General features: G+C 41.8%; 1 protein-coding gene across 2 annotated transcripts in view; it reads left to right on the top strand.

Moving 5' to 3' along the window:
- Positions 1-1,038: 1,038 nt before the first annotated feature.
- The window catches only part of CASQ2 (calsequestrin 2), a 44,918-nt gene continuing 20,426 nt past the window's right edge, over positions 1,039-25,530 (top strand). Inside the window, exons 1-4 of one of the 2 annotated variants that reach the window (XM_089489193.1) lie at positions 1,039-1,129; positions 1,332-1,595; positions 18,829-18,913; positions 23,877-23,977. In XM_089489193.1, the coding sequence (XP_089345319.1) occupies positions 1,353-1,595; positions 18,829-18,913; positions 23,877-23,977 (429 nt within the window). In that variant the 5' untranslated portion in view covers positions 1,039-1,129; positions 1,332-1,352. Of the gene's footprint in view, positions 1,130-1,151; positions 1,596-18,828; positions 18,914-23,876; positions 23,978-25,530 lie in introns of those variants that run through there. The other variant, XM_089489192.1, reaches the window with a different exon arrangement.

The following is a 25,530-nucleotide window of genomic DNA, read 5'->3' as shown; positions in this document are numbered from 1 at the left end:
CTGTCAAACTGCTCTTAAAAAAAAAGCTCTTTCTAATCTTAAGGTGGAATCTCTTTTCTTGTAACTTAACAACAATCAGCTGGAAAATATAAACTTGGCTAGAAAAGATGAAATGGCATAAGTAAGGTAGAACCTTACTTACTGAAGAAAAACTCGGCTTAGACCTAGAAAATGTTGTAAGCTTATAGAGATTTCCAATTACTGTGGACCCTTGATATCCGCTGTGGTTTGGTCACACACACGTAGATACCAAAATCCATGGATGCTCAAGTCCCATTAAATACAATGGAGAGTAAAATGATGTCACTTATATAAAATGTCAAAAACAAGGTTTGCTTATTGGAATTTATATTTTTAAAAAATATTTTCAAGCCATGGATGCTTGAATCCATCAATAAAAAAAATCCGTGGATAAGGAGGGCTGACTATATATCAGATATGTACAAGGCACTCTGACATATGTCCTGAAACTTGATGGATTCTGCTGATATAGTAGCCACTAAAACACCAATGTGAAACACAACGAACTTTAGTTCTAATTAAAATTTGTTAACAAATATGAAAAAAAAAACCAATAGCCCTCAGGCTGGAAATGTTCAATGTACACTGAAATCCCCAAGAAAGGGGACACCAGGGATTGCAGTAACCACAGGACCATTCCATTAATCACATTTATTAGCTGTTATATCATATAAAATAGTGAGTCCTCTTTTTGGCCACCTGGCTGCTTGCACTCTGGGCATTTCATTCCCTTTCATGGAGGTGACTGAAAAAGAAAACAGTGGGAAAAATGTCCTTTAAAACCATGCACCAGTTTTGGCAAATCCCTAATTGCAATAGAATCAATAATGAAGTCAGGTATTTTAAGGAAATGTATCCCCAGAGCTTAAACCTGTAACCTTCTGATGCCCTTAGAGATGCCCGTCAGTTTTCTGTATTATATATCTGCTGTCTCTATATGTGTTCCTTCTCTCTCTCTCTCTCTGATGAAGCAGAGTACTCAGCAAAGTCCCTCAATCGTGTCATATCTGTCCTTTTTATTCATTGCAGGGTCTATTAATAGCCTGAAACAACTGCTTCCTAAAAATGGAGCTCTCCGTGGCACGGAAGCCTGGCCAAGCTATGTAAGGTATCCAGGGTTTGGTCTCCAGCTTCTCCTGTCTGTCTTTTCCCCTTTGTCTTCAAATAAGTGTTGCTAGTTTGCTGTGGCTGCTTTCTCAGTTGTCTAGATGGATTCATAGGGGATCTGGAGGGGATCAAATCAGCCCCAGAAAGCTGGATCCTTCCATAATCTTGGGATTCTTTCTTGGGATTCTTTCTCTTTTCTCCAGATACAGAAGCAAAGATCCAACATGAAGGCAACTCATTGGGTGATCCTGGTTGGCATTTATCTGCTCCTCATCACCTGCTGTTGGGCAGAAGAAGGACTGGACTTCCCCACCTATGATGGGAAAGATCGTGTGATTGACCTGAGCGAGAAGAATTACAAGCAAGCCTTGAAAAAGTATGAAATGCTCAGTGTACTTCTCCATGAGCCTGTGACTTCGGACAAAACCTCCCAGAGACGTTTTCAGATGACGGAGATGGTGCTGGAGGTAAGTTGAGCTGCGTCTTCTCTGCCTATGTCCCTCTGCCACTGTCTGCTCTCTGCAGGCCTGGATGAAGAGCTCAGGGTCCTTGCACAGGAGAGAAAGGAGGAGAAAATGTAATATCTTTGCAGTTGAGCAAAGTATTAGTGCAGATTTACATTTAAACTTGAACATTTGTGGTCATGGCAATCAGCTTTTTAAATCCTATGAACTGATATTTATGAACAAGACCTCTGCCTCTGCACTGTTGCTGCATAATTTAAGGTCAAAATGGAGGGACACAGGGAAGATTAATCAGATAAAGAACCACCATTTGTTAAGGTTTCATGCATCTCCAGGGAAAGTGACAGTTCCAGAGTGGGCTGCTAAATAATTTCCCAATCACATCTCCGCCCCGCTATCCAGATTTCTTTTTGTTTTCAACTATTAGTAACTTCAACAACTCATTAAAGATAACTGAAACAAATCAATGCATAAAGAATAATGAAACAGCCAGGACACACTTTATATTGCCATTTTGCTCTTTTAAAATGTCTTTTAAAACAAGCGCTTCTTCTGTCTGTAATATCAGTTCAGAGTGTCTCTTTTGCCCCATCAGAACTAAGCAAAAAAGAGTTTACAAAAAGGAAAATATTTCTTTATTTCGTTGAATGTTCATGCTAGTGCCACATTCCATGCAGTTCACCTTTCTTATTGGAAACATCTACCCTTGACCTTGTGCCAAGAAAGTGGGTGCTCCAATACCAATGGGCTGATCACTGGCAAAATGATGTTGCACAGCAGTCAGAGGAATCCTAAAGCTAAATGGACTTTGTAAAGGACTAGTCTCCATGGAGGGCAAGAAGGATTTTTGACTTCTAAATGGTTATTCAGATGGTGAAAATGATCACAGTAGAATCTGGGTTGAATTTGGGTTGTTCATATGTATTTTGAATGCATCCAATTAAGTTTTGAGGGGGCACTGCAAAAAAGCCCACTTAACCTAGAATAATTGATCTTGGGGTTGCTTTTTTAGAAGTTTCACTAAAAGATTTGCATTGTCGGCTGTGTGAATAAACAATGTGAATAGACCCGGGATAAAGTGGGATAAAACTCTGCATGTCTTGAACATGCTTCGAATACATCCACATCACTGACTCCATCTTTATTCTCAGTGCTGACTCGTATGAGTAACCGAACTTGCAGAGATGCGTTTCCGATTTTAAAAAAATAGTGTGAACAACAAAACCGGGATGCGTGAGTGACAGTATTCGGTTAGTTGCTCTAAAAACAACAACATCTGAACAGGACCTTAAGGGAGAAAAAAAGAAGCAAAGAATATCAACTGGGAGGAAGAGAGGCAAACTGGTACTTGCATAACAACAGTGGTATAGAGGGAAAGGCATGCCTGACAATGAGCAGCAGGTGCCTCGAATTAAGGAAGCACAGAGAAGCCATCCCATATTGCACCATTTCTCAACTCAAGAAACCCACTAAGATTATTATCTTTGTGTATATGCCATCAAGTTGCTTGCTGGCTTACGGAGACTCCAAGAATTTCATAGGGTTTTCTTAGGCAATGTGATTTTGCCAGTTCCTTCCTCTGAGATATAGCCCACAGCACCTGGTATTTGTTGGTGGTCTCCCATCCAAGTGCTAACCAAGGCTCGCCCTGCTTAGCTTCCAAGATCAGATGGAATCTGGGGCCTAGGGTATTAAGGCCCCCAAAATTATTATATCTACAGCTTTTAAAAAGTTCATCTTTTCCCAGTCATGATCACTTGCAAAACCCCTAGTAATTCTGGGATTTGTAGTTTTTTGGGATATTTAGCTTTCTCTGTCTAGTGCCGCAACAAACTACAATTCCCGAAATTCCACAGCATTCAGTCATGACAGTTAAAGTGGCATCAACCTGGATTATTTCTGCAGTGCAGATGCAACCTCAGTTCTGCACCAGCATGGGAGCTTCTGCAAAGCTGCTTCCTCTCACTCTTATGGGGTAACCTGAGATGGTTCAGACTGGGAAGGAATTTCCAGGGACACTAACACTCAGAAAACTACATAAACAGATAGTTGCAGAGGGAGTTATAGTTTCATGTAGCTTCATGTAACACAGTTTATGTTATTGAGAAGGGAATCATGCTGCGAGAGAAAGAAGATGGCAGGGGTAAAGAATTTATCATAATAGCGAGATCCTGTGGGAAAATGGGATTTCAACAAGAATTAGATTAGAGAAAACTTGGAAATGCCTGAAGTTTATCACACAACATCACTATTAACATGAAATAACGTGACGTTAAACTGAAGTTAACTGGAGAAAAATGGCAGATTTTTACTTTCAGGAAATTCCGAAAGTAAAAAGGTGGCATTTTTTCCACTTTAACTTCTATTTAATTTTGCGTCATTTCATTTTAGCAGCAATTTGGTGTGATAAACTTCCTGAATTTGTGGGTTCTGTTTAAATTCGAATTTAATTTAACTCTCGTTTAAATCCTGTTTTCCTGTGGGATCTCACTAGTTGATAAAGCTCTAAGAGAGAATTGTTGCGTCAAGAACTGTGTGAACTTTCCCCCAACTCATTAAATCAAACCTCTGTAAGTTAAACAGCAAGTTTCTTGTGGATTTTTCGGGCTATGTGGCCATGTTCTAGGAGAGTTTCTTCCTGACATTTCACCAGCATCTGTGGCTGGCATCTTCAGAGAATGTGTGCCTGGAATGGAGATATATATACTGTGTGACTTGGGAAGGCAGGAGTGATTTGCAAGTGTATTGTTCTGTTGCTAATGGCAGGCCTCAGGGTGGGAGGATATGCAAAAGAGGATTAGTGTCTGCTTGATAAGTGCTCATTGTCCACTGGGAAACCCCTGACCCTGGGGGAGTTCTCATTTGCATTTGTTGAGTCTTGGAAGTTTATCGCATGGGGGTTAAACCGCTCCCCAGCGCGTTCTAACGGGGGCGAGCGGGGGCGCGCACGGAACGCGATGGGCACCGGATGGGGCCCAAAACGCGACTTTATCGCACGGGGGGACGCCGCCGCCGCCGCACGTTCCCATCGTGTCCCAATTCGGTTCCAGAGGGCGCCATTTCTGGGGACTTTTTGAAACAGTTTCCAGAAATGGTGCCCTCTGGAACCGAATTAGGACGCGATGGGAACGCGCGGCGGCAGCGGCGTCCCCCCGTGCGATAAAGTTGCGTTTTGGGCCCCATCCGGTGCCCATCGCGTTCCGTGCGTGCCCCTGCTCACCCCCGTTAGAACGCGCTGGGGAGCGGTTTAACCCCCATGCAATAAACTCTTTGATCTTGCTATTTTTCAGGACTGGTAGCCAAACAAATGACTCAACAAATGCAAATGAGAAATCTCCCAGGGTCAGGGTTTCCCAGCAGCAGACAATGAGCACTAATCAAGCAGACATTAATCCTCCTTTGCAGACCTTCCCACCCTGAAGCCTGCCATTAGCAACAGAACAATCCACATGCAAATCATTCCTGCCTTTCCAGGTCACACAATATATATATACCCAACTCCTTTCCAGGCCAGCATTCTCTGAAGATGCCAGCCACAGATGCTGGCGAAATGTCAGGAATAAACTCTCCAAGAACATGGCCACGTAGCCCAAAAAACCCACAAAAAACTATGGATGCTGGCCATGAAAGCCTTCAACTTCACATTAAACAGCAAGGCTTTATTTCTGAAGTTGCAGAGATGTTACCAGGAAAACATTTTGGACAGAACTGGATACTACCACCCCCGACATACAGCATAAAAAGGTCTCTTACACTTCCTCATAAATTTGGCATGCTAAGGCTGATATTGATGTTCCCGTAACATTAAAGCCACTTTCAATTTATCAATGTTTTCCCACCTTCACTCACAGTTAGAAAGATAAAAGATTACAACAGAAAAATTCCTCCTACCTGCAGCTGGCATTCCAACCGTCTTGGTATTTTCCATTGACAACCAACTTTTCCTGTTCATACTGAACAATTTCACTAACCAACTACTAAGCATATAATCAAACAATATACTATACAGTTGGCCCTATGTATCAACGGATTCTTTATCCACAGATTCAACCATCCATAGGTTGAAAATATTACCCCAAAAATACATATTTCAAAAGCAAACCTTAATTTTGCTATTTTATATAATAAGTCCCTTTTATATAAGTCCATTTTACTATGCCATTGTATTTCATGGGACTTGAAGATCCATGGATTATGGTATCCATGGTGGGTCCTGAAAGCAAACCACAGTAGTAATTAACATTAATACTGCATTAAGCCATCTTATTCATCTAGACATCTTGCTTCATCAAAACGTTAACATGAAAACATAATTATTCAAAACATGAACATTAAAACATATCAAGATTAACCAGTCCTGACATGGTGTGAACATCTTTCCCTTTCAGGTGAGATCTTTCCCATTCATGTGGCTCATCCCCACAAATTTCAGTACTAAGGGAAAAGAAGAGGTGACTAGCAGGATCCTTTTGCCTCTCAAGAATTGCAATGCCATGTTAGTGTCATAGTCCACACTGCCACTGTTGCTGTCTATAATGCCTGTGCAGTGGCCTGTTTGGATGTTTAGTTTTCAGTAGTCTCATCCAACATTTTACTGTTGAAAGCAAAAATATCTTCTGTCCTCACTATCAATATCCTCACCATCAATATCTTCTGTTGCATGCTATTCAGTCCGGCCTTTGTATCCACAGATTTTGTATCCATGGATTCAATCATCCATGGTTTGGAAATATTTTTAAAATTTATGCATTCCAAAAAGCAAAACTTTATTTTGCCATTTTATATAAGGGACACTATTTCACTATGCCATTGCATTTAATGGGACTTGAGCATCCATGGATTTTGGTATCCACAGGGATACCTGGAACCAAAGCCCAGCAGATACCAAGGGCCCACTGTACTCATTTTTCTCTAACTTGTGCTCTTCCTACCGTATATACTCAACTATAAGTCGACCTCATGTATAAGTTGAGGGCAAGTTTTGGGGCTGAAATTATGGATTTTGCTATGACCTATGGATAAGTCGAGGGCAAAACTTAGGGGCACATATCAAAGGATCTAAAGGATGAAGCAAAGCAAAAAAATGTCAAAGAACTTGCAAAATTCCAGCAGACATAACTCTTTGTGCTTAGCCTTAAGGCTGGATGGATGAGAGGATAGAGGGGATCGGTGCATCCAGGACAGATTATACTCTTGCTTTTCACCAGGAGATGGTTCCTTTTTTAAAATCAGAATTAAGAAACAGTACATACATTGACCCATGGATAACTGGACTCAGGTTTTTTGGGTCAATTTTTTGACCTAAATTTCTAGACTTATACATGAGTATATACAGTATTTAAAAGTCAATAAGGTATTGTTCTTGGGGTTAAATATATAGCAGCAAAGTATCATTGTCCCACAGTACATTACTAACAGTTTCAAATATATCCTGGCAGCTGCATTTTGGAAAATGGCACGGTGTCTCCGTACTCATGCAGGTGCCTCTACATGCACGCACATTAAAGAGAAGGTGTATCTCCTGCATGCAGAGATTTAATAGCTGGAAACTGCTGCAGGGGAAGAATCTCTGAAGAAGAACAACTCTAGTAGCAACTCACATGAACACATTTGAAAACAAGCTCCCCAGCCCCAGGCAAAACGGGGACCAAATGAGGCTGCTATGGTGCAATTACCCTGCTTCGTTCACAGAATTTAATGGGGGAGTATTCCAGTTAGCCTTATTTTCTGGCACTGCTTCTTCTGTCTTTTCACTTGAAACAGAAAATCAGCGGGGGGAGATAGGATCACTGCACCATGTCTTTCGCTTGACAGTTCTAGAAACTTTCAATTGGGAAACACCAAAACTTCATAAGGGACGGGGACCTAAAAGGGACTGTTCCTGTCAGAAAGGGCCAGTTGGAACATGTTTTGCCTTTGGGCAGAAATGGACTGTGGCATTCTCCTACGTCTCCTTAATGTGCTGAAGAGTGTATGTGGGGTGAAGGTTTAGTGGAAGGACAAAGGAGAGGGCCCAGCTTTTAAACAATTACATTTATTTTTTTTTAAATTAAAATAAATTATTTTTTAAATTATTTTTTTAAAAAATTATTTAAAAACATCACATCTCATCAAACTTTCCCTTTAACCGCATGAAACATGTAGTACCTTTAGGCTGTGTGTATGATATTATAATTTAAAGGTATAATTTTAATTTTGCTAGTTGTTTGTGTCACAATTACAGTGGACCCTTGGTATCTGCTGGGTTTGGTTTCAGGACCCCTTGTGGATACCAAAATTCCCTGGATGCTCCAGTTACATTAAATACAATGGCAGAGTAAAATGGTGCCCTTTATATAAAATGATAAAATCAAGGTTTACCTATTGGAATTTATACTTTTTTCCAAATATTTTCCAACCGTTGATGCTTGAATCCGTGAATAAAGAATCTGTGGATACAGGGGGCTGACTGTATTACCATTACATTTAGGTGTACCTTTAGTTCAAAAGACATTACTAAGGAGCCCGTACAGACAAGCCAAAGTAAAGCTGCTTCAGGTCACTTTGGAGATATGCTGTTTAAATGATGCATGTGTCCTAAGAGGCCAGAAGCCACACCAAAGCCACCCTCCAGTCCTAAGGACTGGAGCAAAGCTTTGGTGCAGCTTCTGGCCTCTTAAGATGCATGTGTCATTTAAACAGCATTCCTCCAAAGTGACCTGAAGCAGTTTTATTTTGGCTTGTCTGTATGGGCCCTAAGAATTCTGTATGGTGTGGGATGGAAAGAGGTCAGTGTGAGTTACCACAGTGAGTGACGCCAACCCCAATGACGCCACTGGTGAGCCCTTCTTTTAATTGTTTGTGGAAAGGCTAGATATTTTTCTGTTGTGTGGCAAGGCCCCTCCTCTTTTGCCTATTGTCTGTCACCTCAGAGGCAGACATGACTGCCAGGTCTCCCTGGGAGAGTCCCTCTCTTCTCTGGTTACCAATCTAACAGAACAAGAGGCCTCATGCCCTAGGAATTTGGCTTCTGGGCATTGGGGGCACACAATGTCGACAGATCTGCACACGGGGTTGGCTTTTGGGATGCCTCACAAAAGGTTTTGTGTAATCAGGGTGTATCGTATTTTTATCTGAACTGGGCACTCCTAATTTTAGTGACATTAATCCAGGAGGCATTTTCCACTTCTGTAAACTTAAGAGAGAGATCATGTTGAACTCTGAAAGCAAATCTTATGTGCTCATTCCTACCTCTCATTATGAATGGGTTAAAAGAAGCTCACATCAGAATGTGTTGCTGATGCAAACATCAGTCTAGCCCTGTAGTCTTCTGAATCTATTTGGAAATCAGTCATGATAAACTCAGCAGATCCTGTTGTTGTTAATTACCTTGGAGTTGACCCCAACTCATGGTGAACCAGTGGCCAAGACATAGCCAAGCCCCCTTGCCCTCCACTGCTCTGCTTAGCTCCTGCAAATTGATACTCATTATCTCCTTAACCGAGTCTATCCATCTGACGTGGGATCTTCTTCTCTTCCTATATCTTTCCACCTTTTCTAGCATTGTTTTTTCTGATGATTTCTGCCTTCGCATGATGTGGCCAAAGTATTACTACCTCAGTTTGATCACTTTGCCTTCTCAAGGGAGAGTTCAGGCTTGATTTGTTCAAGGGCCCTTTTGTTTGTCTTTTGGGCTGTCAGCACTCTTTTCCAGAACCACATCTCAAATAAGTTGATTTTTTTTCTTACTCACTTTCTTCAGTGTCCAGCTCTTACCGTACATCTGTACATGGTAATAGGGAATACAATGGCTTGAATTATTCTTACTTTAATGTTCAGTTTTATCTTTACATGTTAGGATCTTGTCTAGTTCCTTCATTGCTGCCTTTCTCATTCTTAGTCTTCTGATTTTGTGACTGTGGCCTCCATTCTGATCAATGTTTGATCCAGTGTAAGGGAACTCTAACTATTTCAGTTTCCTCATTGTCTAGGTTGAATTTGTGTTCTTCTATGGTCCTTATTTTTGTTTTCTTTATATTCAGCATTAAGCTTGCCTTTCAGCTTTCGCTTCTTTAAGCTCAGAGTTGCACGTCGTCTATATGATAGTCTAGTCAACAATCTTGCTGCTGCATTTTTCACTAGTTGTAGCTTTGAGTGAACTGCAAGGCAGCCTCACATTGTGCTTTGTGTATTGTGCATTCTTGTTGTTTGCCTTCAAGTTGTTATAGTGACCCTAAGGTAAACCTATCCTGGGGTTTTCTTGGCAAGTTTTTTCAGAGGGTTTGTTGAGTCCATCCCCTAAGGTGATTTGTCTAGGGTCACCCAGTGGGTTTCCATGGCTGAGCTCTGAACCCTAGTCTCCAGAGTCATAGTCCAACATTTAAACCACTATGCCACACTGGCTCTCTGTACTGTGCATTACAATGGTCAAATCAGGGTTATATCCAGTGGATGGACTATTGCAGATAAGTTATCCCTGTTCAGGAAAGACCTCAGTTTGCATACCAATTGGAGCTGGAACCAAACACTCTGACCCATGGAGCCCACTTAATCCTCCAGTGACAAAGATGGATTTAGGAGTACCCCCAAGCTATTCACTGGCTTCTTCAAGGGTAGTAAAACCCCAACCCGGGCACATTGCTTACCCAATTCCACGAAGATCACCAGGGTAGTACTTCCACCTCATCATCTATCTGATGTAGGTTGTCAGGCAGAGCAACAAAGATTGCTTTAGTGCTCTGCCTTGGCTTGAAACCCGATTGAAATGGAACTGGTCTTGTTTTCTCCAAGTTGCCCAGTCACCATACGCTCAAGGATCTTGCCCAGATAGGGCATATTGGTGATAGGGCAGTCATTCTCACATACTCCTATGTACAAGAAAGTCCTCTTCAGGAGAAGGTGCATCAACACCTCCTTCAAGGCTGCAGGCATCTCCCTGCCATGACAAAGTTAGACCTTTTCCACTGCCTGGACTCACTCAAGGAATCCTCCTCTGATAGATTTTAACAGCAAAGATGGGCAAGGGTCAAACTGACATGTGGTGTGAAGGACCAACTCAAGCATCTTGTTCACATCATGAGGCCTCAGCAACTGAAACTGATCCCAGGAAACCTGACCAGATGGAACACCAGAATAACTCTGCTGAGAATGTTGAGGCATCATCATCATCATCATCATCATCATCATCATCATCATCATCATCATCTCTATGTCCCGCCTCTTCTAAGGATTGAAGCAGGATTACATCATTAAAATAATACAATGCAATTGAACAGTCAATAAAATACTGACTATACATTCCTATTAGTTCCTTAAAATCTAGAAACATCAATTCATATACCATCATACTTAGAGAGGGGGGTCCTAATCATCATCTCTATACCAAATCCGATGAGAAAGCCTGCCGGAAGAGATCCGTCTTTAGTGCCTTCTTAAAGATGAGATAAGATGGATCTATCTCCTCCAGCAGACTGTTCCATAATTTAGGGGCTGCAGCAGTGAATGCTCTATGTCTATGGGAAGTTGTGGTTAATCGAGTATTACAATGTTCCAACAAATTCGTCCCTGATGTTCAGAGCGTGTGGGGCACATTATGTAGGGAGAGGCGTTCCCGCAGGTAACTCAGGCCCAAGCCATGTAGGGCTTTAAAGGTAATGACCAACACCTTGTATTGCACCCGGAAGCTAACTGGCAGCCAGTGTAGAGATTTTAACACTAGTGTTATATGGTCAAGCCTTGAAGTACCGGTGACCAATCTGGCTGCTGCATTTTGGATTAGTTGAAACTTCCGAACTTGGTACAAGGGTAGCCCCAAGTAGAGCGCATTACAGAAATCTAAATGAGAGGTTACCAGTGCATGTACAACTGCTTCAAGGTCCTTTTGGTCCAGGTAGAGGCATGTTGAGGATGCAATAGTGGAGGCATAGTATGACTTTTTTTGCTAGCTTCACTGTGGCATAATGTGAACAACAGTTTTTGTTGATCTTTGGTCTTACTTGTTCCATGGCTTGTGTGACTGATGAATCCTGCTACATATAAATAGTCTTTAGCCCATGCTGCAGCATGGTGTGATGGTTTGAGTGTTGGACTATGACTCTGCAGACCATGGTTTGAATCCCAGCTCAGCCATGGAAACCTTCTGGGTGACCTTGGACACATCAGTCTCTCAGCCTCCAGCGCTCAAACCACTACACCATGCTGGCTCCTTCATACATATACCAGTCTGAAAATTGGTGTAAAGTGATTGAAGCATCATTTTCCAGCACTTTTAAACTTGTTGTACTTGTGGCAAGATTGGTTTCTAATTTTTATCATATTGATCATTAATGTGAAGTTCCAACTGCTCAAAAGGTGTCATTTTTATAATAGTGGAATGCAAGCCGAGGCTTAGAAGAGTAGTACTTTTTGTGAGTAGTTCATCTTAATGTTTTGTAGCTGCTGTGTCTTTAATATTTGTGGCGCAGGGTTGTTCCCATTCTAAAAATAGGGATCATGGCAGGGCAATTGCAGCTGGATACTTGCATAACTATACATACTTTCAGTCTCAAATACCTTTCCTTGTATTCACAGCTATTAACCTTTATACCCATCATATCATACTGAGCATATGCCTTTGTCTGATTTCAGAGGCTAAGCAGTCTTTGGCCTGGTTAATATTTGGATGAGAAGCCTCTAGGAAATCACAGGGATCAACAAGCATGGTTATGCAAGAATCCTCCTTGCTCCCAGTTTGAACTGATAGGATTGGCCTACTTGAAATAAGAGCTTGATTTATTATAATGAAGCTGTTTGTGTTCCAGAAAATATTGAGATGAATGTTTCCTTCCCTTTGACAAATCAGAACACCCCCCCCCACCATTTAATGTGTTATGTTCAAAGCCATGTAGCTTCCTAAGCCATCCAGTTATCACTTCTTCATCTTCTTATATACTTTATTTATATGCTGCCTTTCTCCTAAATTGGACCAAGGCGGTTCTCACGAAAGGTCCTTAAAAACAGTACAGCTTTTAAAACAGAATTAAAAACATCACATCAGTACAAGTAAACAATAGAAAATCATTAAAACACACTACGCTAAAAGTATAAAACCATTAAAAAAAAAAACATACAAAAGCCAGTACCTCAATAAGAAGCTTCCCTGAGTGCCATTACATACTGGAAGCCTGGTTGAAAAGTTTTTTGGGGGAAATGAAGGTTTTTGCAAAGTTTTATAAAGAAAAGCATCCGTATATAAACAAAAATAGGTTTACCTTCTTGAAAAAGCTGAGCAAATCAAAATGCTACACGGTATCAGGAAAGTTAAAGACCCAGCATGGCTTGAGCATGGAGACCAGAGACTCTGGAGACCAGGGTTCAAATTTCCATTCAGCCATGGAAACCCACTGGGTGACCTCAGACAAGTCACACTCTCTCAGCTTCAGGAGAAGGCAAACCCTCTCAGGCAAGAAACATGCTAAGAAAACCTGGTGATAGGGTCACCTTAGGGTTGCCATAAGTCGAAAATGACTTGAAAGTACACAACACTGGAGATTTTCACATGGGGATGGGAGAGGGATGGGATTGCTCCTCCATCCTTATCCCATCCTTAACCCATCCGTGACTGCGATGGCGCAAAAGGCTTTCAAATGGTGGTGCCGATTCCACCAACCTATCATTAAAGCGGCATTACATTAACAAGATCATCAGTTAATGCAAAATGCCAGCCAATATCGCTTTAATGACAGGTTAATAGTGGGATAATGATGGGTTCTGTGTGACTTCACGTGAACACCGTCATTTGTGCTTCCTGGACGGCATAAGCACGAATCCCATTTGAAAGTCTTTCCCATGATTGTGCAGGAAGGATGGGAACAGGACGGGACAGTGATGGGACATCCTTCGTCTGATAATCCCCACACATACACATCAGGAAAGTTGGAGCATCTCACCTAGAAGGGGTCTTATCACACGTATGCGATGGAGGAGAGACAGGGAGAAAGAGAGGTATAAGGGCAATGACACCCCAGAAAATAAAGAAACCCTCTCAGATCTAAGCTAACCATTCTGTCCTTGTTTGTAATATTTCTTGCTAGGTCTTGATAAAGGGCTGCACAGAATGATTCCCTGGCCGATACTCAAGAGAGAAGTGAGGATGGCAGCTGGCATTTGTTATCTCTTTTAACTGCCTAGTGTGTTTGGGTCCAGGCTATTTATAGCAAAGGCTGAGAGCACACTGCACAGTTGCAGGAGCTCTTCTACAGAATGACATTTCAGTAATCCTGAGGAGAGGGACCTGGGGAGGAAGGAGAAAGAACCTCATCCTGTAGCTACAGTCCTCATGAACAAAGAACCTGACCTCTGAGGCATGTCAAGAGACAATGAAAAAAGGTCTCTGGATCTTCAGATTCCTCCTTTTCTCAGTGGCCCTTGGTGCCTTCTTCATCCCCATGAGTGGAAACATAGGATCAGATTATTCCTGTATCACTAATCAATACCTTTGCTTTGGTGAGTAGTTGAAGGGAAAGGCCAGCCAGGCAGGAACTGTTTAGAGTCAGTACTGTTGCATTTGTTCTTGAGATCATTCCGACTACAATTTAAAGCAAATCGCAAATCAGGTTATACGACCTTCATTCCCACTGGGAATTGATTTAAATCCTTATTTGATCGAATTCTCTTGTGATAAAGTGAGGGGAAAGGAAAAAATGGGGTTTTCCGATAGCACATTTTTGGCAGTTCTTTTTGGAAGAATCGATTCTAATGCATGTCCAATAAGTGGGAACACCAGATCAGAATTGATTCATTCTGTCGGGAGGGACAAATAGCAGAGGGCTGCTGCCTTTTGCTTTTTTGCTTTCTCAAAAAAAATTAAACCAATCAAAAAATCGATAGATTGGTCAAGTAGTTGCTTGACCAACCTATCAATTTTTTTATTAGTTTTATTTATTATTTTAAAAGGGGGGCTATCCTCCTCCTCCTCCCGGGTCCCCCAACCTTGCCTCCATGCCTACCAGCCTTGGCTCTCTCCCCTTGCTGTCCCCGCCGGACTTGGCTTTCCCCCCACTGGCCTTGGCTTTCCCCCTGCCGGCCTCCTCACTGTCCCCACCGGCTCTTGGCTTGTGCTCCATCACCGACTTCCCCCATCCCCAGCTTGAAGCCAGTAATGGTGCACAAGCCCTGGGGAGAGAGCCAAGGCCGGCAGGAACAGTGAGAAGACCAGTGGGGGCAGAGCCAAGTCTGGCAGGAATAGCGGGGAAGCCAGTGGGGAGAAAGCCAAGGCCGGCGGGGACAACGAGGAGGCTTCAGTGCAAATCAAACTGCTTCAACTGGCAAAGAAAAAAGATCCCCTTTTATAGTGAGAACGAGGGATCTTTTGAAATCAGGTACAGACATGGAGTAGAGCTGAATCATAATCCGCGTTATTCTGCCAGTGGGAATGACCCCGTTGTTCTTATCTAACCACAAATCAATCCAGAGTCATGGCAACCTTCTGGATGAGACATCTCCAAGACCCCCTGTCCTTCACTGCTTTGCTTAATTTTTGCAGACTCATATCCATAACCTCTCTAATTGAGTCCATCCATCTGGCATGTAGTCTTTCTCTCTTTCTGCATCCCTCAAGCTTTCCTGGCATTATTGTCTTTTCTAAAGAGTCATGCCCTTCCATCTTACAGTTGATTATGGAATGCAGCCGGGAATTATCGCATGGAAAATGCACTAATGCTGCTGTCTGACTACATCCCACCTAAAACCCAGCTCCCAGCTCCTCTTAGCCTGCCACTTTTCAAAAACGGGACACGCCTGACTTTGCAAATTGGCAAAGAAGGGGTAATAAATTCCCTAGTCTTCTCCTTATCTCTTGACTTCAGTCTTTGTTCTGATTGATGTTTGATCCAAGATATGAGAAATCTCTATCTTGTCCTTATATGCAAGGAAAGGCAGGTGTGCCAGGACAATATGAGATGAAAAGGAGGGCAAGGAAGGAAGGAAAGAAAGAAAGAAGGAAAGAAGGAAGGAAGGGTGACACATGCATGTGGTGGAGGACAAGAAGTAAGGGAGGTATGAGGTGAGGCAAGGGAAGGAAAAGAAAGTGAGAGCTGCACTTGTAGTGGCAGAGAGTAAGGAGCTTTTACCTTTCTTTACCTTTTTTCCATCAAGAAAATGAAAAGCTATAATGATCTGATAAGAGTAGCATTAGAAGTGCCCATGCATGACAAAGTTACATATTTGTTGGAATGTGCACAACAAATACAGAGAAAATTCCTCAAATTTAAGCAGCATCCCTTTTTCTGGAAACCATGGGTTTAAATGAACAGTTTAACTATTTTGCTATCAAAGAAAAAAAAAATTGAACCAGCGTAGAAGTGATTGGAAAGGTGTATTACAGATGTGGAAAAAGAAATGGGATTATCCTGTAGGTTAAAAACTTAAAGCATTAATACAGAAGTATACTTTGAATGTTTTTAACGATTATTTGTTTTAATCCCTTAGAAAATTGCCATTCACCTCATCTAGATTAGTGAGACAATTTTGAATATAATGGATGTCCCTTGCAAGGACTGTACAAGTTTGATAAGACAACAAAACAAATAATTTTATTTGTACGTATGTGTGTGTATGTTTAAAATAGTGTTAAAGAAATACAACAGTATTGGTCTTTGAAGGATGGAAAGTAAGTTAGAAAACAAGGACTAACACTGAAGAGAAAGGAACAATTTTTAGCTTTTTCTTTTCTTTTTGTCATGTGCTTATTGTTTTTATTGTTCTTGTGTTGTTGTTAATGTTTACATTGTTAAGTGTATTTTTAATTATGCCAAATAAAATTAAATATACTGTGCGGAAACCTTGGGCTGCTGTTCCATAAGGAAACAGGTGGATGGCAGCGAAATCTAAGAGAGCACTTTCTGGAGAAAGGCAGCTCATGTCTTGCTTCCCCCCCCCCCCCCCCCCCCACTGACCTGAATCTGAATCCTTCCATTCCAGGGATAGGTGTGTCCTCCTAACACAATGAGAGCAAATGCAAGTGATCTGGCAAGCTGGGAGTTGCCACTCTGGAAATCTGTCCTGACTTGTGCAAAGACAGTAGCAAGCTAGGGAAAGAAAAAGTGTTTGTGCTCACACTTTCTAGGTGTTGTGCTCCTTGTAGGCAGAAATCCAAAGGACACTCTGTCTGGCAACAAGGGTGTCATTGTGCCCCCTTTGCATAGATTTGCTTAATATTTGTGAAATCACATCTAGCTTCTACAATGCTGCACTTCTGTAGAGTTTCAAAAGGGATGTGGACAAGCTAAAGCGTGTCCAGAGGAGGGCGACCAAAATGGTGAAGGGCCTGGAAACCATAAAGCCATATGAGGAGGGACTTAGGGACTGAGTATGTTTAACCTGGAAAAGAGATGGTTAAGTGGTGATATGATAACCCTGTTTAAGAATTTGAAGGGGTGTCACATTGAGGATGGAGCAAGCTTGTTTTCTGCAGCTCCATAGAATAGGATCCAGAGCAATGAATTCAAACTACAGGAAAAGATATTCCACCTCAGCATTAGAAGGAAGTTCCTGACAGTAAGAGCTGTTCAACAGTGGAAGAGTCTCCTTCTTTGGAGGTTTTTAAACAGGCTGGATAGCCATCAGTCTGGGGTGCTTCAATGGACTGTTCCTGCATAGCTGGGGATTGTACTGGATGGGCCTTGGGGTCTCTTCCAACTCTAGGATTCTAGGATTCTATCACACACAGGTCCTGAAAGTCCTCCTCTACCTTTGGGAGTCACATAGGCCCGGTAAATACGGGCCTTTTACGACGCCTTCATCACGTGTTAGGGTTGCCTCGGGGCGGAGCGCTCACATGCCCCACAACCCTAGCACATGACAAGGGCGTAACAGTGGGGGGTCCCTGTACACACAGGCACCACCATTGTTATGGAAGCACTGTGCAATATCCACAAGGTGCCATGTGGCACTTACGTAACCAGTGCGCTTTTCGTGGGTTCTTTTTCCACTGGTGGGAAGCCATGCGTTTTGGCGGCTGCGGCTTCCCTCCAGCAGAAAAACAGGTGCCAGGAGTCCGCCCTTTTGGGGCGGTCTGTCCAGCACCATAGATAGGAGAATTTTGCTTATATGGAGTCTCCTCTGTTGGCGTAATGCAGTGGCAGATAAAGACACCCCTTTCCAAATTTTTCCCTTTGGATCAAAGTTGTTGCAGTACTCTTGGGGGTACTTGGTTTGAAAAACACAGCAGAGTCCATCCATCTTCTCTTTCTGGCCTGGAGTACCAATCTACATTAATGAGGAGAGGGACAGTGTTACACTAGGCTTTTGTACTACCATCTGAGTAATGGAAACCACACTTTGCAATCAGCTGGAAGATTCTACTCATCTTCAAGCTGTAACCAAGGGTTACAAGATTGTTCAGACTTTGCAAGGAGATGAGGGTAGTAGGGTGGGTGGGTTGAGTAAGGAGAGAAATGTTTCATGGCTGAGCTGGGAATCAAAACCTAATATCCAGAATTGTCGTCCAACACTCAAACCATTATGCCACACTGGCCTTCCCCATTTACCAATCCTGTAAAGTAGGTTCAGCAGAGATGGTTTGACCCAAGATTTCTGAGTGAGTTTTGTGGCTCAGAGGGGCTAGAAACTAAATTGCACAGGTCTCATTTGAACACTCGAACCACTATATTATGCCAAATCTCCTATAGGCCACTAAAGAGAATTTCAGCAGATGCAGCTTCAAGGAGAGATGAGACTTCCCTCCATAATCCAGTTTGGAGGAAGACAGACTAGGATTCTCTAGCAGTAAATTCTAAGCAAATTGCCAAACTACAAATCCCTGGATTCTGTAGAATGAAGCCATGGAGTTAAAGGGGTATGAGATTGTTCTAACTGTGTAACATCCACTTTTAATATGTTACAGTAATAACAAAATCCAGCAATGAATTATAATAATAGCATAATATAAATATATTCATATAGTCAACCATATAAAATAAAAATATAGTAATAATAAGAGAGAAATATGCAGAGGGCCCTTGGTATCTACTAGGGTTTGGTTCCAGGACTCCTCGTGGATACCAAAATCCATAGATGCTCAAGTCCCGTTATATAAAATGGTACCTCTTATATAAAATAGCAAAATCAAGGTTTGCATTTTGGAATTTTTATATTTGGTAAATAGTTTCAAGCTGTGGATGGTTGAATCCATGGATTCAGAGGGTCTGCTGCACTGTGTAACTGTAGATATGCTTATAGATGAATCTGGACTTACAAACCTATCTGGATTTTTCTTCAGCTTGCTGCACAAGTTCTAGAGGATAAAGGCATTGGTTTTGGGTTAGTGGATTCCAAGAAGGATGCAAAGCTTGCCAAAAAGCTAGGTAAGTAGAATCACTTCACAGTCCCTGAGGCAGCGAGTGCGTTCTAGGGGGAGATTTCAGTATCACGTTTTCTGGTGACCAAATCAAATTATTATTATTTAAAGATCAGCCAACTTCAGCACATTTTTAGAAGGGGTGCACCCTTCAGTGACAAAATACATCTGTTTATCATGGCATCTGTGTTTCCTCACTTAGTGTGCTTTGCTTCTGTAATGGGTCATTGGAAGGTAAACAGTGATTTAATTTAAAAATGTAGATATATTAATCTGTATATAGAGAGATCTTGTAGCACCTTTGAGACTAAGGAGCTTATCCCATGGCTTAATAAATCACTTTACCTCTATGTGGCTTAAATCTTAATTCGGGCAGCATCCTGAGGTTTTCGCTGCCTGAATACAGCTGGGGTCCATCCATGCTTCCAGAAGCGCTCCAGTGGCCATTTAATTCAGAAAACTCCCAGATCCAAAAAGAAACTCAAGGATGGACCTGGGCTGTATTCAGGCAGCAAATTAGGCAGCAAAAATCTTGCAATGATATCAGAATGCCATCCGAATTAAATTTAAGCCAGGTAGAGGTAAATCGCTTTATTAAGTGATGGGATAAGTTCCTTTGTAAAAAGGAGGAGGAGGAGGAGAAGTGGGCAGCATGAACTTTCGCAGACTTCAGTCTACTTCTTCAGATGCATTTGGATTTAATTTGCAAGTCTGATTACTGAGGCAGGTATCTCCTGTAGCTGGAGGGGAAATTCATAAATTTCAGAGAATACTCATTCTCCTTAATGACTAGTTTGACCCTCAGTGTTAGAAACAAAAGGTCAAGCAATTGGAGCAGCTTTGTGGCTCTACATTTACAGGCACAGGATTTACAGCTGCTTTATTGTGGATTCTGCTCCCGTTCCTCCTAAGAGCAAAGTGGGGTGGCAAGTGCTGACAGAACTCTTGCCAACAAAAAACAAGCAGGTGGTTTCAGCATGTCTGGATTTGCAGAAATACCCTAACGCCACCACTTTTAAACAAGAAAATCAAAGAGCCTTTAAAATTTAAGAAAACTCAGTGAGTTCTGAGTAAGCTCACTTGCTAAAGTTTGTACAGTGAGAGCTGTGATGGGGGACAGTAGGTTTGCAGAATATCCTGCTTTGAGATAATGGCTGGAACAGCCAACAGCAGGAGCAAATCCTTCCAAAATAAGGATCTACTGCAACATTTTGCTTCAGATTCTACTTGCAGGTCAGGTAAAAGTAATATTCACCAAGATGATGATGATGATGATGATGATAATTTCTTACCTGCCTCTCCCTACATATCAAGGCAGGGAACAACAACAATTAACTGCCAAACAACATCAGTTTAAAAGACATCAGTTAAAACACTCATCAATTTAAAAAGACAAACATGATATACACATATTAAAACAATCCACATTTAAAATTCATAATTTAAAATTCACAATTAAAAAATCATCTAGATAAGCCTGCTGGAAGAGATGGTCTTTAATGCTCTTCATAAGAGTATGAAGAGTTCTCGTGCATCAAATTGTGTAACCCTATTCATTCAGCACAACCTGGTAAAGAACCTGTTTTGAGTGTATCTGTCTATGAATCTCCTGTTTACTTCTGATGACCCCATGAATTCCATTGGGTTTTCTTAGGCAAGATGTACTTAGAGGAATGCTCCCAGTTCCTTTCTCTGAAATGCAGCCACAGCACCTGGTATTTATTGGCAGTCTCCCATCCAATTACTAACCAGGGCTGACCCTGGTTAGTTTCCATGATCAGACGGATTCTGGATCCTTTAGGATATTTACTCTGTAGACAACCTATGCATGTACAAAATATATGTGCACTTGAAGAGGCAAGGCCATTATTTACGCATATGGATTCTGTGCACATAGTCTTTGCATGTACGTAGGTTCATCTACAATTATGTTGAATGGATTTAAAAGGCTAGGAGAAGCACTGAAATTCCGCTTTTGTACACATCCATTGAAATAAGTTGTGAACCTGACACAGTGAGCCAGATCTGAAAGGCTGACTCAAACACAAACAGTTCGAAAAGTCATGAGTGATAGAGTCTCATATTATGATTCCAGCACCAGATTTCTCTCAGATGCTTATTTATGGGCATAAATAAGATGCAGATGAGGGGAGGAGTCATTAATGCCTGACACAATCCATTCACATCCTCAGTAAACCATCACATTTAGGTGGCCAATGCTGGGAATAAAACAGAGGGCTAAAGCAAAGGTGAGAACCAGTGTTGCATAGTGGTTTGAATATTGAACTATGACTCTAGAGACCAATGCTCAATTCCCAGCTCGGCCATGAAACCCACATTGTGTGGCCTTAGGCACGACCCACACTCTCATCCTCAGAGGATGGCAATGGAAAACCTCCTGTCAACAAATTTTGCCAAGAACACTCCATCATAGGTTTTTCTTAGGGTTGCCATAAGTCAGAAATGACTTGCAGGCACACAACCACACTGAACAGAGGACCACTGTTAAGAAACATAATCAATGCATCTTTTAGGGAAGGCTGTCTTCCATCTTGCCTTAAACAGGCTGTGGTTAAATCACTACTAAAAAAGCCTTCCCTTGATCCCCTGGACAAAAACAATTACAGGCCAGTCTTGCTTTTACCATTCTTAGGCAAGGTGATCGATAAGGCGGTCACCATTCAACTCCAAGCAGTCTTGGAAGAAACGGATTTTCTAGATCCATTTCAAACCGGTTTTAGGGCAGGCTACGGAGTTGAGACTGCCATGGTCGCCTTAGTCGATGATCTCCGTCTGGGCACCGACAGGGGAAGTGTGACCCTGCTGGTGCTGTTGGACCTCTCGGCGGCTTTCGATACTATTGACCATGGTATCCTTATGGAACACCTGAGAGAGTTGGGAATTGGGGGTACTGTACTCCAGTGGTTCCGGTCCTACCTCTCGGGCAGATTCCAGATGGTGTTGCTTGGGGACAGTTGTTCGGCCAAGAGGGAGCTCAAGTCAGGCATCCCTCAAGTCGCAATTCTGTCCCCAATGCTGTTTAACATTTACATGAAACCGCTGGGCAAGATCATCCAGAGACATGGGGCAGGGTGTTATCAGTACACTGATGACACCCAAATATATTTCTCTATGTCTCAGACTGATGCAGTGACTAAGGATGGTTTCTGTGCTCAGAATGCCTGTCGATGCAGTAATGGACTGGATGAGGGAAAACAAACTCAAATTGAATCCAGGTAAGACGGAGGTACTTGTAATAGGGACCCCTAACCCGGGAATGGAATTATGCCAGCCAGTTCTGGATGGGGTCACACTTCCTCTGAAGGACTCTGTCTGCAGTTTGGGGGTGCTCCTGAACTCATCTCTTCAACTGATGGTTCAGGTGGATGTGACAGTCAGGAGTACTTGCTATCAGCTTCGGCTGATATGCCAGCTGCGCCCCTTCCTGGAGCAGGGAGACCTCGAAACAGTAGTTCATGCGCTGGTAACCTCTCAACTCAACTTCTGCAATGTGCTCTACATGCGGCTACCCCCATGCCAAGTTCAGAAACTTCAATTGGTACAAAATATGGCTGATCATGGGCACATCCAGAACTGTCCATATTACACCAGTTCTAAAATCTCCCCACTGGCTGCCTATCAGTTTCTGGGGAAAGGTATAAGGTGTTGGTTCTAACCTTTAAAACCCTACATGGCTTGGGTCCTGACTACTTGCAGGAGCTCCTACTTCCATACAATCCTCCCCACACACTTCGGTCCTCTGGGAAGAATCTGCTACAACCTAAGAAGACCAGACTCTCAACGGTGACCCAGAGGACCTGCTCATCAGCTGCTCCCAGGCTCTGGAACGACCTGCCAGATGAGATCCGCCATATTATCACCTTGGAAGCCTTTAAAAAGGCTATTAAGACGGATCTCTTCCAGCAGGCCTTCCCAGACTAGGTTAGATCCATTAAATCCAGTAGACTTGCCTCTCCCCGCTCTGTTGACACCTCTATTGCTTTTGATACCAAAATTGTTTGATACCATCACCCCCGTCCCCCCTTCCTCTAGAGGAAGATTCATTTTCGTTTTAAATTTTTTGATGTTTAATCTCTTTTTATGGGTTGATCACTGTTTTTATGATTGGAGGGAGGGTTGAGGTTTTGGGGTTTTAAAATTGTAATTTTTAATTGGCTGATGTTTTATTTATACTGTTGGAATCCGCTTTGATTCCTTTGTGAAAAAGCGGAATACAAATAAATATTATTATTATTTATTATTATTACCACATTTGGTGTAGTAGGGTGAGTTTGATCCTGACAACAAATGGGAAGATTTGGTAGGGTTGGAATGTGACAACCTGGTTACAGGCAGGCAATAATAATAATAATAATAATAATAATAATAATAAAGTTTATTTTTACCCCACCTCTCCCTCAGGATCGAGGCGGCTTACAATAGGATAAAAACAATATAAAATACAACATACATGACAAAATACCCATTGATCCCCCCTCCCAACACAACACCCTAATAAAATACCCTTAAAAATAAAGAAATCAGACAGTCAACAGTCAACTGTCAACACAGTTCGTGACAAGGATATGGGCAAACTGGAGTTTCTGTATAATCATATCCTTGGGAGACCAGGTGGGTTATTCAGAGAAGGCTTGTTGGAAGACATCCGTCATGACAGCCTTTTAAAGGCAAGAAGAGGGCATCTGTTCTGTGTGTAAAATGAACTGAGATGCTACAGCTGAATAGATGTACAAACACAGAGCTCATTTGCTCTAGAACTGTGATAGCAATTTCATTTTTCAGTGGAAGTTCCATGTTTCATAGCTTTCATAGGAGGGCAGGATATGAAGGTGGTTTCAAAAAATTTATATGGCATATTCTTTTGAAATCTTTTGTGACATAACTAAGATATATCACCTGGAGAGCAAGGCTGTCATACAGGCCACTCACATATCTTTTTGCACTTGTAGGTTTGGATGAAGAAGGAAGCCTTTATGTCTTTAAGGAGGACCACATTATTGAGTTTGACGGACAAATGACAGCAGATGTCTTGGTAGAATTTCTCTTAGATGTAAGTGTACTCAAAGCCTGGATGGTCTAAATATTAAATTCTGTTTTACAGGAGAAACAAGGCTTTAGCCTGTACTCTTTGTAGCTTTGATCATGCGCCATATTTATTGAACAAATATAATAATATAATATAATAGCTATACGTTGTAAATGGAAAGACACTTATCTAAAATGCTCTTCAGAGAACAATTATTAGTCATAGATCACAAGATTGTCAACTGAGATCTAAAAAAATCCCTAATTCCTCTGACTAAGCTAACTGATGATGGGGAAAATTAACTTGAGTTACCCCATGTTATTTATTCAAGAATATAAATGCAGTCATTCCCCCACCTCACCCTCAAATGACAGCATGGGTGAAATAAGTTGCTTGGAGCCAGCAGCCATCCTTCACTGGCAACAACAAGAAAGAACCAAACTAACTTCCTTCCTTCCTTCCTTCCTTCCTTCCAATACCCAACCAGCAAATGTACACTATGCTAGCATGACAGACTGTTGCACTGGCATTGTGTTTCAAGAGGACTGCAGCCTGTGTCGTCTTTTAGGAAGCCACAAACAGAATGTGAAAGTAACATCCTCTCAATATTATTTGTCCCCACCATTGAGGTAACTGCCTGTTTGCAAGGAGGTTCCATTTTGCAATCAGGATTAATAGTTATTGATAAGCATATGTTTCATGTGTTTTCTCCAACCCATATCTAAAAGACACCAGAGTCACTGACCATCTCAATATTTTGTGGTAGTGAATTCCGTAAGCTTACTGTTGATTTTTATATTCAGTTCAATCAGCCCTCCATATCCACAGATTTTTTTACCCATGGATTCAATCACCCACAGCTTAAAAATATTCAAGAACTATATAAATTCCAAAAAACAAACCTTGGTTTTACCATTTTATGTAAGGGCCATCATGCTGGTATCCACGGGGAGGCCTGGAACCAAATTCCAGTGGATACCAAGAGCCCAATATACTAATATGGTCATACACCAAATGGTGTATAGATGCCACCGTAGATAAGCTGACCATGTTTCCTTGAGGCAAAAATGGGACATTGGGATGACAAAAATGGGATGGTGTTATGTAATATTCCATATTCATGAAAAAGTGAGACAATAACATGAGCATATTGAGCCAACAATTATTCTTGTGTGACAGAACTCGTACAAAAAATTAGGTAGCTGTAGAGGGGAACTTTATTTCACCATGATTGTCCCATGAATATTTCTTCATGAAGCAATCTTATGCAGTAAATTTTGGTCTTTCAACGCCTTATCATAAAACTTTTCACACTTCATGACACATTTTTTTTACAACCACAATTTCAAACAGGGATCGTCAAACCATTTTTACAACATCGCGGGGCATTTTTCTTGAAAACAGGACAAAATTGACATTTAGATTAAAAAGACAGCATGGAACAGTCTGGAAATATGAAAAAAATGGTACTGCCCTTTTAAAATGATAGAGTTGACCCTTGTTATCCGCTGGGGTTTGGTTCCAAGGTCCTCCGTGAATAACAAAATCCATGGATGCTCAAGTCCCATTAAATATAA

The sequence above is a fragment of the Sceloporus occidentalis genome, unplaced genomic scaffold (genome assembly GCF_023333645.1).
Source record: "Sceloporus occidentalis isolate IW3139 unplaced genomic scaffold, rSceOcc1.0.p SCAF_1, whole genome shotgun sequence".
NCBI lineage: Eukaryota > Metazoa > Chordata > Lepidosauria > Squamata > Phrynosomatidae > Sceloporus > Sceloporus occidentalis.
Note: the sequence above shows the minus strand (reverse complement) of the source record. Positions and strands in the feature narration are given on the sequence as shown.